This window comes from Setaria viridis, chromosome 1 (genome assembly GCF_005286985.2).
Source record: "Setaria viridis chromosome 1, Setaria_viridis_v4.0, whole genome shotgun sequence".
In the NCBI taxonomy this organism is placed as follows: Eukaryota; Viridiplantae; Streptophyta; class Magnoliopsida; order Poales; family Poaceae; genus Setaria; species Setaria viridis.
Window position 1 is genome coordinate 3802830 of NC_048263.2, and position 17996 is coordinate 3820825.

Below are 17996 nucleotides of genomic sequence, written 5' to 3' on the forward strand. Positions count from 1 at the left end.
GAGATGGCAATGGGCCATACCTGGGAAGCATGTGCAAAGGTAGGCACCGAAATGGCCAGACACCAACGTATGGAACTGGCATTCGAAACACCAAAATGAAAGCAAAGGTGCATACTGGAAGTGCGCAGGTGAATCGATTTTGCTTAAAAAGATCGGAAAAGAAATATCGCCAACCATATCCCATGGACGGAATAAACTGCCCAAAGGAGGGGGGACAGTAGTAGGCACACCGCACACACCACCGCTTCCATCAACACACTTGCCAGATAAAGTAACCCGACGGAACCTGTTCTGGTGGCAAGGCATTGTTCGACGCGCATATATCAAACCACCAAATGTCACTTTAAATCTTTAACAGGTTTCGAAAGATTTAGTTCTGCGGTTACATTATTAAGATTGTTCGCAGTGCGGAACCACGAAGAGCGGCTACTGTTCAAAACGGTGGCAGAAACTCCTAGAAGGTAACGAATACAACCAGCAACTTTCTAGTCTATCCAGATTACATCCTTTGCACGGGTGTACACCACTGATACTTACATGACCAAACAAGTATTGAGTAAAAAAAAAAAACACACCCTACAACGGACGCTCGCAGGTTGTACCACAGCTACGAAAAGGAAAACCAGCTGAATTTTACACTGCTCTACTATCTCGGCCTCCATGCCATACCACCCACGCTGCCAGCGTCGTAGCCCTGGACGCTGCCACTGCCGGGCACCACACCATACTGGGGTTGCTGTACAATGTTGGTCACCGGCGCGACGGCGGTGGAGGCAGCGGCAGGCACACCCTGCGCCTGCCACCAGGCGTTGTTTGTCTGCTGCCATGCTTGCCCAGACTGGAGCTGCTGCTGCTGCTGCAAATGGAGCTGTTGCATAGGCTGCTGCTGCTGCTGGGTCCGGAGGTAGGCATGGGGCAGCGAAGAGATGGGCACCTGAGGCTGCACTGCACTTGGGATATGGTACTGCTGCTGCTGTTGCTGCTGGTACGGGTGCATCTGCTGGACGACGGGAGGTGGTGGAGGCAACGGCAGTTGCTGTGGGGTGGCGGGCAGTGGCGGCTGCCTGGTAAGCTGGTGGTGGGTGGTGGCCTGGGATGGGTTCCACTCTGGTATGTCATCGTCATCGTCGTCATCCCAGCGGTGGGCTTGAACAGATGATCTTTTACCATACTTCTGAACCAGCTCCCTCATCTGCTCTGCTGGGCGAGCAGAGGGGGGAGGTGGCACATGCTGCCGGGACTTGTAGGCATGCGCGGTTACATTAGCAGCAGGGTGTGACGAGTTAACAAAATTAAATTCAGGAAGATCGTCCTCATCCCTAGCAACACCAGGGCCAAAGCCCGGAGGGACATCATCAGTTACATCTTCCTCTTCGCGGTGATGGCGCTGGTTGGGAAAGCCTGGCGGCGCACCATATGAGTTAGGAGGCAGGGAGGGCCTAGCGGCCGGGTTTGTAACCTGTGGTTTCCTTAGGATTGACTGCCTCCTGGAACCATCATGCCTGTGGTGGGAGGTTGGCACCCTAGGAACGTTGGGCCTCCGCCACACGACGACTCCGATGAAGGATGATCCTGGAACAGCAAGGCCCTCCTGGTGCTCCTTTGGCAAGTGCCGAGAGAGAATCTCCACAGTTTTCCCGTGAGGAGGGCACAGGTACAGCTCTATTCCTTCTGCAGGTTCAGCTAATCCTACTCTTTCATCTGAAACATATGCATCGATAGTCTGCACGAGAAAAAACAAATTATGGGAATCCGGCCTTCAATCTTAGATTACCAGCATATGTGAGTGGCAAAGAAAGAAAAGAAACCTGCAGGATATGTTGGCGACCACTCTCCGGAGAACCCTCCTTCCAACACAACTCAGTTATCTATCAAAAAAAATACCAGGTAGTTACATCAATGAAATGGATATCCAATGACTAAACAAAGGCAACGGACATGCTTATTACAAAATCAAAATTTAATCGACCGGTAACAAAACTGTTCACAGCTTCTAGGCCATTTAGTCAATAACTTAAGTGCTAATATCAAATGAAATTATATATCACAATGGCAGTTTTAAGACATGGTATGAAGGTCTACAATCTACAGGATTCCAAAAGTTAAAACAGGGTATACTCTGTGCCATTTGCATGCGTTAACACAACACTGACATGCAACAACACAAAGGATGTGTGGTTTTATTTTCAGTACACAATGAACAGGCAAGATTATCCCACCAGCCTAGAAATTAAGTTTAAAGTTTATCCTGCACTGTAACCTAAATCTATAGCATCTCACATGGACCCAAAGTTCATCAACAATTGTTCGATCTCAAATAAGCACTAGCACTCCAACTCTGGTCTCTGGGTATATCAGCCACTTTGCAGCGTGGCAACACATAGCCCTAAACTGCAAACAGACTAAACCTGCCCATACTTTACATATTATAAACCTTGTCTATGAGAAAAGCAAACAGACTACACCAGGAAAAAGGAATTACCATTATAGCACGGCTTCTAGATTTGGGAAGCTGTTCAACAAACTCTTGAAAAGCATTAAGTTTAACTCTCCCCTTGATCTCAACAAAACTACGCCAATCTTTTAATAATGGCTTTTCACCACTGAAAAGGTAAAATTTTCAAGACATGTTAGCAGCAGTCCAGAAAGAATAAATACATTTACACATTTCCATGCAGTCATCAGTTTGCAGGCAATTAACATTCACATAAATAGTACAAAACATGAAAAGTGACAAATGTTTAACAAATGTGGTACAAAATCATATGACAACCTAGTCATTTCTGAATATAACCCAGACTACACATCCTGCAACCATTTTCAAGTTAAAACCAGTTGATATATCCTTTGATCTTGGTATATGAAAACTATTAGAGTGAAAACAATATTAAAACTATTAAAACATAAGACAGGATCTGTGAACTAACAAGGCTCATGTAGCAAACTACCAATAAATATAAGTACACAACTGGCTAATACTCCATCCATCCACCAAATCAAAGTGAAGATAATAACATAAAGACACTTGTCAGATGATGGCCCTAAAATGCAGACCACAAATCCAGTAAGGAAGAATCCATGATTTCGGATGTTAGATCTTGATATGCCACTATTAACTATGAATTACTGACTAAAATACAAATGGCTTTCCTCATCTCATTCATGATATTCGGCTATTCACTACATGTTTGAAGTATGAACATTGTCCGTGGAAGTTGATACAATTTCCATTTGAAATTGCACACATTTTTCAAAAGAATTAATTTAATAACAGTGCTGGATGTAGCAGTTGGTTGGAAGCATGTGAAGTTGTAACAGCATAACCCTACTAGAGTTACAGATTGGCGCATCTACCTCATTCACACAAGGTTACATAGAAAAGGAAAAATAAAGAAGTCAAAGCAAATAACATGTTCAGAGTTCTGTTGGTTGCACTACTAAAATGCACCTGAGCTCCTTACATAAAATGTCTTATTTGCATAACTTTAAAACAAAAAATCATAACACGAGTCAGTCATAAACAAGAATGTTATAGATTCTAAGTTCTAAACTCAATGACATATAATAATGGCCTTAAATATGGCCACAAGAATGTGTCAACGAATACTATTCAGCAGAGCATGCAGAAAAGATGAAGATAATGAAGAATGTGTTAGATCAACATGACATACTGGTGACAACAGAGTCATCCAAAGGCAAATGTGGAGATGAAAATATACCTTTTGAAGAAGGCAAAAACATTAGAGAGTGAAGAGACAGTCAGTTGGATTGCACCCTCCCATATGCTCTCACGTATCATAGGAATATTGGTTGCCTTAGTTTGAAGAATAGAATCAGGATTAGAGACATTATCAGTAGCTGTTTTCGTGGCTTCATCTTTACCAGGGGAGGATTTGCTCGGCTCTCCATCACGTGGTTCAGTCAGATCTGAATTTGGAACTGCTGCATGTCCTGGTGACTCTAACTTGGGCTCATTGTTATCCTGTGCTGATGGCTTATCAGATTCAGATGCAGACTTCTCTGGTGTAGAAGCTTTATCTTCTGTCCCTGGTAGTTCCTCGGGCTCCAAGGTGGTGTCAGGTTCCTCACTGTCATTGCCATCTTCTTGAGGAGTCCCAACTGAGAGATCAACAAAAGGTGGCTCGGAATCTAAGCCCTGCATGAATTCATCTAATGAAGGAATTGGTGGAAGATTTTCCGTGTCCTTCACGTCATCCAAAATAAGTTCCTGCATGAGATCTGCTTTCTCATTATCAATATATTCTAGATCACCAGACATATCATTGTTGCCTGTCCTACCATCCTCATCCTGTGAAGTGCTATCAGATGCTTTATCTTTTTCTTGAAAACCTTCTTTACCATCCACACTTGCTTTTACATTAGACTTGGTCTGATCTTCTACAGCTTTTGATGGAATATTAGTAAGGTTACTCCCAAGCTCAACCTCCACTGAGATACCATCTGGTTCTTCTACTTCAACTTGGAACTCTCCTTTGTGAGTTTTTCTAACCAAACGCCGAGGATCAACCTCGGTATTCGGAAGGACAACCATCTGTGCAAGCTCTTCAGCCTTGGCCAACCGCCACTCTGAGAGTTCCTTAGAGGCGAGTTCCTCCGCAGTCATCGAACAGAGGCGTTTAGGTGCAATATCTCCAGACAAAACCCTCTCTCTTAGCTCAGGATTGCTTTTGTCTTTCAAGTTAAACAAAAGAGACCTACCCTTTTCCTTGTACTTCTTATTTACTCCACCAAACAGTTTAAACAGCTCCTCTTCAATTCTAAATGCCAAACTTTCAGCCTTTTGATTAAGTATTTCCTTATCTTTTGCTAATGCATCTGCAGACTTTGTTCTTTTTGACTCAGACTCTACCAGAGATTCTGTAGCCCCAGGTTCCACATCAGAAGTTCGCGGCCTTTTTAAATTAGATTGTACATTAGGTTCAGAAATCCCAGCATCAAGATCAGAAACCCAACTAAGTCCGTGACCTTGCAAAAGTTCATCTGTAACCATACATTGACCCAATAATTCATCTTCAGAAGAAACAAGATTTGACTGTTGCTGCATGTCATCATTTACACTTGTGATCATGTTCGAAATTAAATCACTGCTTAACTTCCCATCTCCCTCACATCTCTTGGGAGCTACAGTTATGGCTACATCTGAATTCGCTGTGCTCGCATCTTTTGATGTGGTTGCCACTGGATCCTGTACAGCATCTCCTGCCGGCTTTGACTTATCTGCAGACCCATCAGGTTGCACATTATCAGGAGATTGACACTTATTCTGTTGATCAGAATCCAAACTCAGTGCTGCAGCAAGTGACTCCCTGAACTTGGACCTCACAGATTCAAGTTGCTGAGGTTGGACCTTTGATGGTGGCTCCTTCTGGGCAGAACGTTTATTAGATGACTGGAACGATGGAGATTTCAGCATTTGAACCTTTGGAGAAGCAACTGCCTGTTGTGATTTCCTGCCTGCAGTGGACGGTGAGGGTTGTGATCCAACCATTGCTGGTAAAGATGTTTGAATATTTAGCACTTGCTGTGGCGGCCTCAATGACACTCTACTTAGTAAAGGTTGCGCCCCCAACGGACGTGCAACCTCTGGCCTGGAAGCACCTACTTGGACTGATTGTTGACTCATGGGGACAATATAATATGAGCTGACTGGTACTGAAGCTCCCACAGAGAACATCGGCTGTGAACCCCAGTCACCAGGTAATGATGGATAAAACACGGATGCATACTCTGGTTGATTAGATTGGACATTTGAAGAGGGCACCGGTTGAGATCCCAAGTTGTTGGGCATGGGTGACTGCCCTTGCTTTGAGAACTCCATTGTGAACCTCCTTTCAAAAACTCCAGAGACTCCTTTCAAATAACTGTATTTTCACTGTAGCCTCACCCAAATATCTGCAAATGAATCAAATAAATGACCTTATATTCATGAAAGGAAAATGAGCAAATACTGAGTGCTACCGTATTACAAGAACGTGGATGCAGTAATTTTGACTGTCTGAAGTGGGTAAAGTAAAGCAACTAACTGCCTCTCCCGCGGATGCAGGGGGTGAGGATGAGCTTTCCAAGTTACTAATATTTTCTTAGCGAGATCCCTAAAATTTTCCAGAGCAACAAGTCCTTTTCCAAACATCCACTTAGCTAGGAATGAGTATGAAAGCACTCTTCTATGATGAAAAGATATAAACCCGCATATCACATGAACCATAAAAGATGATATACAGATAAAGTGCCAATACGGCAGTGTGTAATACAAAAAAAAATACAGATACCATTAAGTACTTTCAACCTACAATGAATAAAACAGAGAGCAATGCTCAGCGTTCCAATAGCAACTAAAAATGAAGCGTGACTCCTTTAGTTTCTTAAGATAATGTAACATACAACGAGCAGAATGAAGCAAACATAACAGGGAGTCAGGGTCTCAGGGAACAACCTCTCCACAGCCAAAACACAGTAAATATGGCATGGCATCTAGAACACATCCCCAGACTAGCAAACACGCTGAATCGAATAATTCGAAAGCATCGACAAAGAGCATATGTATGACGATCCCTAAACGGCTCAACCACTCCATGCAGTGAGCGCCGCGCGCCTGGTTGCAGAAGGGGCACCCTGACGCCCAGTCTATCACGGAACACACCCACGGGCTGAGGACGAATTTCCCGAGACGGGATAGCCCTAGGCCAAATCTCCCCCAAGCCCAATCACAAACACTCAAGCCAACGAAAAATCCCCCTGCTCCCCGCATCGAACCGCAATCCAGAGCATCACGGAGACATACACGCAGCAAAATCAACGGGCACCGATCGCGAGCGAGCCGGATTTCGTTTGGTAGGAGGGAGAGGCTTCTCACCGTACCTCGGGGGACGCCGTGGTGCGGTGGCGGCGGCGGCCCGCGGCGAGCCCAGCGCTCGGCGGCACCGGCCGGTGGGCCCCGTGGCGGCGGCTGCGGCGGCGGCGGCGCCGAGATCGGGATCGGGGGAGGTGGGAGATTTGGGGGTTTAGGGTTAGCGACGCGAGATGGCTGCGTTGATTTATTTTTCCATTTGCTTCTGGGTGCGGCGTGTGGATGAGACGGGCGAGGAGGTGGTGCGTGGTGGTGTGGTCTGCGCCTGCCTATCCCCCGCACCCCTGCCTGCCTGCTGCGCGCAAACTGCGTGCGGCGCGGTATCTGAGGCGGCGGCGGCCAGGCGGTTTGTCCTTTTTGGGCCTTGACTGATGGTTACGTAATACGGAGTATGTACTAGGCTTTTTCGGACATGAGTGTTTGGGCCTTCACCTGATGGTTTCAGGCTTTCAGCCTTATGGTCAAGAGGCCCACGTAATTCTTTTTTTTCCCCATCACGCACTTTGTTGGCATGAATGAAAAGGGAAAAGAAGAAGAGTAGTCCGCCACTTTGGTAAACTTTGTCATGTTCCTACAGAAAATAAACTTCGGCACGTGTAAGGGGTAGGATCGTCTAAAGAAAGAGGCATAAATGTAGAAACCAACGTGAAACAATGTACTTCCTCTATTTTAAATTGTAGGTTGTTTTATTCAACCTAGGTGGATATCACGAAACCTATAGACATGCTTAATGATTGCTACAGTGCTCCCCCGTTTTTCATGGAGTATGTATGCTTAGAATGTCTTTTCATTGTTTTTGTGTTGGGGCTGATCACCATCTTCCAATCTGGTATATTGTGAATCTACTCATTTGGTTGCCAGACCATCACCTCTTTGGTCAGTGTCACCCTTGATTTGTCTAACTAATGTGGATCTACTCATTCGGTTGCCGGACCATCATCTAGTTAATCAGTGTCGCCCTACCTTGATTCGTCTGACTACATCTTGATCAGTGTTACTGCTGTCCTATTGATGGTTTGCAGGCTTGCTCGCTGTCATGTTTCACCTTTAATTTGGCCCGTGTTTATTTACTGTAGCGTGGAGAAGGGTGGTCTCACTACCAGGAAAAGCCCCATCGCTATCAGTTGGAACCCTCATTTAGTACCGATTTTGCAACCGGTACGACTACTAGTTCGGTACTAAAGGGGTACTTTTAGTACCAATTGAAATAACGAGTACTAAAGGAGTATTTAAAAAAATAAAAAAGGCAATTCCCGCGCCGCTCCCGCCGCCCGCTGTCACCGTCGCCGCCTCACCTCGCCCCCCTCCCCCCCCCCCCCCCCGCTACTCCTCGCTGCCGGTGAGGGGCGAGCGGAGGGGGGAAGGGAGGAGAGGAAGCTAAGGGTGAGGGTGCAGAAGAGGAGGAGAGCAAGCTAAGGGTCGGGTGAGGAAGAAGCTGAGAGAGAGAGGAGAGAGAAATAGAGGAGGGGGGTGCAGACAGATAAGAAGCAGCGGCAGGCGGCGGGTGGAGCACTTTAGTACCGGGTGGGAGCTCCTTTAGTACTAGGTGGAGCTCCCACCCGGTACTAAAGGGGGTCACACGTGGCTCCTTAGAGACTATCCGTTAGGTCCAGTACTAATGCTCACATTAGTATCGGGTCAAATGCAACCGGTACTGAGCCTCGGGACGAATGCTCAGTTTTCCAGTAGCATCTGTCATCCGTGCAAAAAGTGAAACCACTGGCCCGATGCATCGTTTGGACTGTGTACTTGATCTGATCAGAGGCAAGAATGATTGGCTGATTAATTATTAATTTTTTCGCGGCTGCGCCTTAGCATATATTTCATTAAGAAGAAAGCAGATTACAGACACAAATCTTGATGCAGCCAAACAGGGCTTGGCCAACACAAGGGCACAAAAGGACTACAAATAGAGAAATATTAAAGAAAAGTACTACCAAACTCACAGCTATCAAGCGACCGAAGCAACAACCACAACGAACTGACAGCAGAAGAAGCACAAAGGAGGGAGGACACTCCCAACCCCACCACCCTAACAAGGCTACCCTAATAGCTGAATCTGCAAAAGAGATACACCGTCACCAAAGATGCGTAAGGAGAGCAAGCTTGAAGCACAAAATGGTGGCGAAAACATCTGCCCGGACCAACCAGGTGGCACAGAATCCACCCGACCAACACAACATCAGTGGTGGCAAAGTATCCACCCAAACAGCATCATGGCAGCAAAGCATCCGCCCAAGCACACGATGGCAAAGCATCCACCTCAACCAGGAACGGTGGCAAAGCACCCACCCAACGACCACAACCTGAGCGGCAAAGCATCCACCCAGGGGAAGCACCAACAGCACGACAGTGGCGGCAAAGAGTTCGCCAGAAGATAGCCATCCAAGCAACCAAGGCGACGACGATGGACAATTCAAAGCGAACGCAGCACAGAAGAAAATTTTCCTCGTGGAGAGTTGGAGACCACCACCACGACAACTGCAAACTGGCATGAACTTCCGAGATGACGCCTCCAGGGAGGGATACGACGCCAATCGTGCATGGCAAGCGGCTTTAGGTCATTTGTGTTCGATGGGCGGCACTAATGGCAGTGTTCGGCGATAACTGATGAATACAGGTTGCAAGTTGCAACGATGCATTTGGTACAGGCCCCGCCCGATCCAGCCGCTTGGATCCCTTGCTGACCATGTGCCGCTTTGCTTGTCAAGGATAGCCAGTGACCCAATGAATTTGGTTGTGCAGCGAGATCTCCTCAATGTTTGTGTAAGCAAGAATTAGCTTGCTGGCACAGGAGGAAACTAAATTGGGTGAAGACGTAATGCAAAACGCCCTCCATGCAGGACCTCCTCGGATGTGCGCCCTGTGGGATTGGACAGGGGACATGAAGAGGCATCGCTCGGCTTGGGGGGGGGGGCGCTGTTTTTCCTCCTCGCGGCTCCGCTTCGTGCTCGCTCGGCTCAGCCTGCGTCACTCTCCTCCTTGCCTCACAGGAGCTGATTGCGCCTGGAAAATAGATTGAGCCGCCACTTCCACCTCCTTCGACCTCCTCCTATGCCGCCGCTGCAGTTGCGCTGTGGGTTGCCCTCTTGTTTCGCCGCATCAAGAGCCCACCTGGACCTTACTACTACCCAGGCGGCCTCTTGATCTTGGACATAGACAACAAAGGCGTGCCTATAGCTCGACACCACGGTCACCGGAGCCACGGGCAGCCTGCCGCTGTGGAAGCTGGTGACGCTGGTCCTGCCTGTACCTACATCAACAACGATGATCACAAAGCACATCTAAGCCTTGCCGTACCTAGGGCCATGCTGGATGCTGCCCGGACCTGGTCATCGTTGCCAGCCCCCTCACCGGCCTCTCCCTGGTATGAATATGTTCATGTATTTATGTATATATAAGCATCTTTATTTAACTAACCATGCTTACAAATTACATGGATGTTTTGTGTGAAATTTCAGAACTATGGGTGATGCAATTGAGAATGGGCTCGGCCACTTTGAGAATGAGGCTTCATTCTTCTGTGCTAAAATTTCTAGCAATGACATAGAGAATTGCAAAGTTGCTTGTTCCTTATTTACATGGTTGCTCTGAGTTAAAGATCTCTGAACTGTTCAGTTGGTAACTATGGTGTTTTGACAGGTTATTGAATTATCAAGCGCTAAGGGAGCATCTTCTGCCACAAGTCCAATATGCACTGATATGCAGTGATGTCAAACAATGTTTCTCTATGTTGTCACATGTGAGCTGATGCAAAAGGATGGCTTTTGAGCCTGATGCTGTTTGGAAGATCAAGTTAGCTCATGCACTCGAGGCTGCCTGCAGGAAGATCAAGTTTAACAGGAGGAGGCTGCCGAGCATATGTTCGGTATTGCAATAAGGATTCACCTCAAAAGGAGGCTCCTCAAAAGGAGGATGTAGAGTGCAGCTATCAGATTGTACGGTGTAGTTATCAAATTTTCCAATGTATTAAAAAATAAGATTGTTCTAAAATAAACATGGATGTTCTAAAAAATTGAGTTTGTCTGTCATTTGGATATTCTGATATACAAGTATGAGTGATTATGATGCAAGACTGATATTCTAAAAAAATGAAAGCAAGACTGATTCCGATGCAACATAATGCATCAAGTAAAATTCATTATTACACCATAATAAAATCCAGGGCAAATAACAAAATCTCACATGCAAAGTGGAAACTTTAACTGCTTAGCATAGTTACATATTTTCATGATTGGATCCTCCAGCGAAATGTAATTTCCTAACTACTAATTGCAATGTGGCGCCTTGATCAACTCCAAGTAACAAACTTGTATATCCTCCTTGTATATATGGGGCAGACATGGTAGAAGAATTCTCAATCATATTAAAGTGTGGCATTGTCGTATTACCATATCCACCTTGGATCAACGGAAGCAGACACGATAGAAGAATTAAGATCATGTGTCATATTAAGTGTGCGTATAAGTAAATAAATTGTGAAAAGGATATAATTAGTCTGAATCATGTCTTACAGTTAATTGCTTTGGATCAGCACCTCCATCTCCATTTTATGCAGTAGTATTTGGATCCTCTCCTGCAGTTGGCAAAAAATGAACATAAAAAATTTATTATAGAAGCAACCATAAGGGAAGAAAAACCATCTTGAATGGGTAGGATCACTACCTTTCTTCTTAGCACTTTTCTTCTTTGACTTCACTGTCTTCTTTTCAACCACATTTTTGAACCGTGTATTCTTTGGGCCTTTTACCACCTGAGGAACTCTAAAAGATATTACACCATTTAGAGCCTATGTCACATTCATTCAGAACTAGAGGAACCTCATTTGATTTTTCTTGCATCTTGCTAAGAGAAGTATCTGCTTCCAAGTCCAACTTCTCTATAGCTTTCTCCAAATCATCAAGAAGCTGTCTTAACATTGAACACTTCAATGCAATGGTTGTAGCTTTTTGAGAGATAAGTGCAACACGTGCTTTCAAATCTTTCTCCTCACTTCCTTGTTTGTCGATATAAAATCCTCTTTTCGCATATTTTGTCCATCTGTTTAGAATAAATTCCGATGGCAAACTATACACTCCATTTATATTGAAGACTCTAAGGGCATGCTTGTACAATATACCTATACGACGTGGATACCATTTTCAGCAAATTGTATTAAAAAAATTATATTACAAATTGAAATGCATATTCGTACCTATGGCTTCAAACTTTCTGCTAGAACATGTAATGGTAGAATCTGCACTGTTGAACACTACTGTTGCTCCATGATCGGATTGCATGTATGTGACAAAGAATGTCAAGTTGGTCCCTTCAGTTTGTAGCAATTTATGAGACAATGATAATTGTTTTGTAAATTCATCCTCAAACTCAGAATACATCCTTCTTGTGTATGATTCCGTTGCGGTCTTTAGCATAGGTAAATCTGGGGTGTAAGTGTGGACAACAAAAGCAGTAAGTAACTGTGTCCTTTTGGCGTGAATTAAAGTCTTCATCCAACTCATTTTCATGAAGACTAACTAAAACATTCTCACATTCTACAAGGAATTCCAAAAGACCAAGTTTCCTACAAAATCTTTTCTTAAATACATTCTTCATGCCTTCACTCCTTTGAGTCGAGGTCATATCCACTCTAAAAGCATCACGGTACACAGCTGCTCACTTTGCCCTCAAATCATATAGGTTTCTCATCCAAGAGTTATCCTCTAGGTTATATTCAGATAACAACTCATTCCACTTCTCGATGAAGTAAGCCTCCGATCTATCTTCATACACACATCTCTTAAAATTAGATAGAAACTTGTTATCTGACTCATGAATTACATGCCCGAGATGTTTAGCAGCATTTAAGTAAATGTGCCACAAACAAAGGTGATGGCTTGTATTTGGGAATACATAAGCAATTGCTCCAGCCATGGCCACGTCTTGATCAATGAAAATTGTCCTTGGATGCTTGCCTGACATTGCTGTTAGGAAGGTTTCAAAGAGCCAAACAAATGATTCAATAGATTCATTAAATATCAATGCAGCCCCAAAGATTATCGTCTCCTTGTGATGGTTTGTTCCAAGGATCGGAGCAAAAGGCATATCAAACTTATTAGTCTGAAACGTAGTGTCAAATGACACAACATCACCAAAGCATTTATAGTCCATAATAGACTGACCATCTGGCTAGAAAAACTTTGCTATCCGACCATCTTTCTTATTTACTTGAACGACATAAAAAAAATGTAGGATCCTGTAACTGCTTGTTACCAGTGTCTGTGCATCATTGGGTTCTAAGTACTTTCTGCGCTCGCGTCCAATCTCGTTATTGCAATCCATTTTTGCGAATGGCACTTTGTCGGCTCCTCCATAAAACTACTTCATGAACTCATACACCTGGGGTAGCTTCATCCCGGCTTCTCGTATCTGGCCAATTAGCATCCTATCTACTTCAGTGACACGTCGTTGGGATCTCAGCTTATGCGACTTATCTGAACTAGCAAGATAATGAGTATGTTCAGTTACAATCTTTTGCACTATCCAAATCCCCTCTGTGCTGATACTAAACTGAACACGAGCATCGCAACCCGTTCTTGTAGTGTCTTTTGATGACTCGGTTTGCCGATGTCCTTGGCTACTGCAAACTATATATTTTTGAGATATACTACCATTTACTCGATGCTTTGTATTGCTCTTTCTAACACTTAACCCAACCTTACCCGCATAGGTGTTATACATCTCAAAGGCTTCTTCCTCTGATTCAAAACTCATTCCAACTTTAGGAATGATCCCAACTTTATCTGCCACCTATTGTAAAATGAGATGATGATTAATTATTCAGGCTACATAATCGTACCAAAATAGATGAGTAACATGCGATGTTTCTGCATTATCGTATAAATGAACATGCGATGACCCTACCTGTGATAGCTGCTCTCTGTTGACTCCATGACCACCATCAGCGATTGCATCATCTTCATGCGCATTTGTGGTTGCCTGCTGTGAGCCTGTATCATGTGCTAGGGCACAGGGGGAACAACCACGGATGACTCCTCCTGACCCCCTCCTCCTAGCATGGAAGATGGGGTGTTGCCGGACTTCGTGATTGGGAACGCCCTCATCTATGTGTTCTTGGGCGTGTTCTTCCTATTCTCCAAGGATAGCATCCCGAGGTACTAGGCGTTCATGTACTACATGTCCATGTACAGGTACCCGCTAGACCTGCTGCTCATCAACGAGCACGGGGGCAGCGCGCGGGCAAGTGCATCGCCTGGGTAGGAGGAGATCACGGTGGCGGCGGGGGCAGATGGAGGAGGCAGCAGCTCGTAGATACGCGAGGGCTGCCGTATGCATGGTATGACCGGATGGGGTGTTGTGTGGTGAGGCTGCCGAAAACCCTCTCTCTATTCTACTGCCGAGCCGACTCTCCGAGTCCTGGAGCCGAGCCGTGTCCTCGCACGGCGCAGGAGCCGAGCGCTGCAGCACCCTCCGACTCTCCGAGTCAGTCGCGTGTGTCGAATGGAAGGGGCGCACACACGTCGTTCATTCAGGGACGGTATGCACGGATGGGTTTTGCATACCGTCTCCACCCAATTTTCTTCCCGCAGGAGAGGCAAATCGACTCTCCCAACCTGCAAGACCTCGTTGCCCGTGCCAACAAGGGAAGGCGACGCGAGGCCAGACTCGATCGGAAACCAAGTGGACCCTAAGTCAGCGCTGCCTTGAGCTCTACTAGTGCTCAGGTTACAGCGGCTGCAACCAGCTACCAGCAGCTTTCTTGGCGCTGTTTGGGCTGCAGCCGAACGATTGGGTTGTTAGCTGCAGCTGATGAAGTAGCTGAAGCGAACGGGGGTGCAGCAAAATAAAAGCAGAAAACTAACAAGAACCTGTTTATTCGCTACAGGAGTACAGACAAATTCCAGTGTCCAATTCAGATCACTTCCTCCAAATGCCAAACCCACGACAAGCTCAAGCTGCAACAACCGGGAACCCGGAACGGCGGCAAACCATGCCAGTATGCCACTGCTACCAACACGCGCGCAGACGTCCATCGTTATCGCGGCGATCAAGATCCCCAAGGCCCGGTTCCGAGCGCACAAAATCTCGCAGCGATTTTGCATGAAGCCCTGCTGTGGCCTGAATCGAAGGAGTTGTGGTTCCTGATAGGATTCACGAGGTGAGGCCGCCCTCCACACTCCAAGATCTCTGCGCTTGTCGCAAATTTTCCCAACGTTGAGATACCTCCGTAACCCCAGTTCTTGGCTGCAGACGTTAGTAGGTTCTTGGTTTGACTATGTTTGACAGCACTGCACAGTCTGAAATTTTGTGATGAAGAATCGAATCCACTACTGCGACTGCACCGGATTCCCCGGGATTACTACATGCGTTTGAGGACGAGCACGCCGAAGGCGATTCCCGCGAAGGTGGCGATGGCGATGCCCAAGATGCCGGCGAGGATCCCCGGAACCACCAGAGAGGACCACCCCTTGGCGGTGGCCATCCCGCAGGCGGTGGTCGGGCCGCCCACGTTGGCGTTGGACGCGATCAGCAGCAGCTTGCGGTCGATGCCGAGCAGCTTGCCGACGCCCAGGGTCAGCAGGAGGTGCACGGCGATTTGCACGAAGGCGAAGGTGAATATGGCAGGCGTCGTGTCGAGGACGTTGCCGACGCTTCCGTTGGTTCCCACTACGGCGAAGAACACCTGCATCAGGACCACGGCCATGGCCTCGCCCGACGGCGCCAGCTTCCCGATCTGCGAGGGGAACAGCGTCGCCAGAGCCACCGAGACCACTGTTATGCAGGGGAGGCTTCCCCCTTGTATGCCCAGCGCGGCCGCCGCCAGCTTCCCCGCCTTACATATGGCGAACGCGGCCGCCATGGCCACGGCGCTGTGGCTGCTGCTGCTGCTGCTGCTGTCGTCGCCGGCCACGGACTCGCCGTCGCTCCCCGTTGGGTCTTCCTTGGGGATCTTGGCGGCCAGTGCGAAGAGGCTCGTGAAGTAGAGCGCGCAGATGATGTTGTCGGCGGCGAGCCCGGCCGCCAGCACCGACGGGGAGACCCCGAGAGCTTCGGAGACGGCAACGTAGTTGACGGCGCCCCCGATGTGGCGGCTCATCAGCGCCGCCGCGATCTTCCAGTTGTCCGGGCCCAGCGACCGCATCGGGACGAGGAGGAACGCCACCACCGTGCCCGCCGCCGTCGCCGCGGACCCGAGCAGGAAGGCCAGCAGCAGCGCGCCGGTGGAGCGGAGCACGCGGCGGAGGTCGGCGCGGAAGAGCAGCAGCGGGATGGCGAGCGGCAGGAGGTAGTCGAGCACCACGCGGTACGCCGGGGCGTCCGCCGCCACCACGCCGGCGCTGCTGGCCGCGAGACCCAGCAGCACGCTCACCAGCGCCCCGCTAAGCGCCTTCCCCACCGGGGTCCGCTTCTCCGACCAGATGCCCAGCGCGGCGGTGGTCAGGAGGAAGGTCCAGTTGCCCCAGTGGTCGGACGCGGGGACGAGGGGGCCGCGTCCATGGACGCCGCAAGACGACGCCGGTATCGGGCGGCGCCGGCGGACATTGGCACTGGCACACGACGACGGCGACGGTGACGGCCCCGCAGTCGCAAGGCCGCACGAGTAGTTCCGGGTCCGGCTGCGGTGAAGGAGAGGAGCGGTGGCTCTGGCGCTGGTTGCGGCGAACACGGCTGTGGCAGCTGCCATCCAGCGGGAGTCAACGGCAGGACAGGTGAGGCGACGAGGAGATCTGACCTCTTCCGGTGGAACGGATCCGATTGACAGACAGACTGAATATGAGCAGTGTAGAGTGACAGACTGACAGGCTGAAGTAGCAGGAACAAAGCAACATCATTACAGAGGCTCTTGCATTGCATTGGACTCCACTACACCAGTGATGGATGAATGAAAATGAAGAAACAGCATTTCATAGCCCGAAGTGAAGATACAGCAATTGCATCGTCGCCAGCAAATCAACACGAGAGCCAGCCAAACCAAGCATTCACTTACACCGAATAGCCAGAACACTAAAACACAAGCTGCTCCAAGCTTCTGTCTTTACTAGCAGTACAGTACATAGTGGTACAGTTTAAATTCGGGAGGGGGAATCATCCCATTCTCCCAACAAAAAAGTTCTGTTTTCGAGCTGTAGTGCTCATTCAATAGCGCTTCCTCCTCCTCTACTCTTCAGATTTCTCCTGCACACTCTTCAGTTTTTTTTTAGAAAATGGAAGCACATTCTTCAGCTGCGGGATGGAACAGCACAAGACATTAAAACGAGCAGACATCATCATCATATCGAGCAGTACATACAAGAGCCATTGTTTCCTGAGGGGTTAAAGTAAAATATACGCATGCAGCAACAAGTATCAGCTCAGAGCTCACCACCATGATGCCAAGGACTCGAACAAGAACGGCAACAAAGTCGGCGGAGAGAGTGAGTGCGTGCTTGATGTAGTCCCTGTCCCATCCCATGGTTATAGTGCGTTCACATGATGATGAAGCCAGGTCGCTTAGTCGGTGGCCATGGCCGCTGCTTGCGGTGGACGGCTGCCGACGCGGGAGCAGAGCAGCAGAAGAAGTTCCATCGGCAAAATCCGGCGGCGGAGTCAGCGACCTCCAAGCGACGGGCGCCCATTGATGAGCGGATCTTGAAGCTCGCGGCGTCTCCTCGATGTCCATCGCCATCGCCTCGCGTCGTCCATCTTGTTGCTCGCGAAGTCGATCTGGGCGATGGATGCAGTCCAACTGAACCGCCTAGAACCTCTGTCACGGTAGATGAGTCCAGTGTTCAGTGTGCTTGATCTGATCAGAGAGGCAGCCACGGTTGGCTTGGCTGGTTAATCATGCATGGCAAGCGTTCACTAATGTTCAGTGTATGTTCGATGGGCGGCACTAAGATGGCTTTGCAGCGATGCGTTTGGTACAGGCCCTGCCCGGTCCAGCCTCACCAAATGCCAAGCACGGCCTTGTACTACTAGTGCTCATGCTCAACGAATCACTTGGTTGTCTATCTTCCGCGTTGAAAAACACAGAAAGCTTACAAGAATCTGTTTACGCGCTACAAGAATCTTAAATCTGAGAACTAGACGTTCCGAGTTCGTTCGAAACCTTGACCCTTGAGAGCCAGGACCTGTTCGCTTCAGCTTA

General features: G+C 47.8%; 2 protein-coding genes across 3 annotated transcripts; both read right to left on the reverse strand.

Annotated features, from left to right (window-relative positions):
• Nucleotides 1-321: 321 nt before the first annotated feature.
• On the reverse strand, nt 322-7106 carry LOC117846555 (uncharacterized). Of its 2 annotated transcripts, none has more exons than XM_034727768.2 (5): nt 6880-7106; nt 3720-5913; nt 2483-2603; nt 1809-1868; nt 322-1723 (listed from the first exon to the last, which is right to left on the reverse strand). In XM_034727768.2, exons 2-5 carry the CDS (start codon nt 5837-5839, stop codon nt 647-649), a joined length of 3378 nt encoding a protein of 1125 aa, XP_034583659.1. In that variant the 5' UTR covers nt 5840-5913; nt 6880-7106; the 3' UTR covers nt 322-646. The 2 variants fall into 2 exon arrangements, with proteins under 2 accessions (XP_034583659.1, XP_034583668.1); XM_034727777.2 differs by having other exon boundaries at nt 6875-7106.
• A 7606-nt stretch (nt 7107-14712) lies between these two features.
• Nucleotides 14713-17214, reverse strand: LOC117843467 (uncharacterized). The gene has a single exon (XM_034724058.2). The coding sequence runs from the start codon at nt 16551-16553 to the stop codon at nt 15228-15230; it is 1326 nt and encodes a 441-aa protein (XP_034579949.1). The 5' UTR covers nt 16554-17214; the 3' UTR covers nt 14713-15227.
• Nucleotides 17215-17996: the final 782 nt, after the last annotated feature.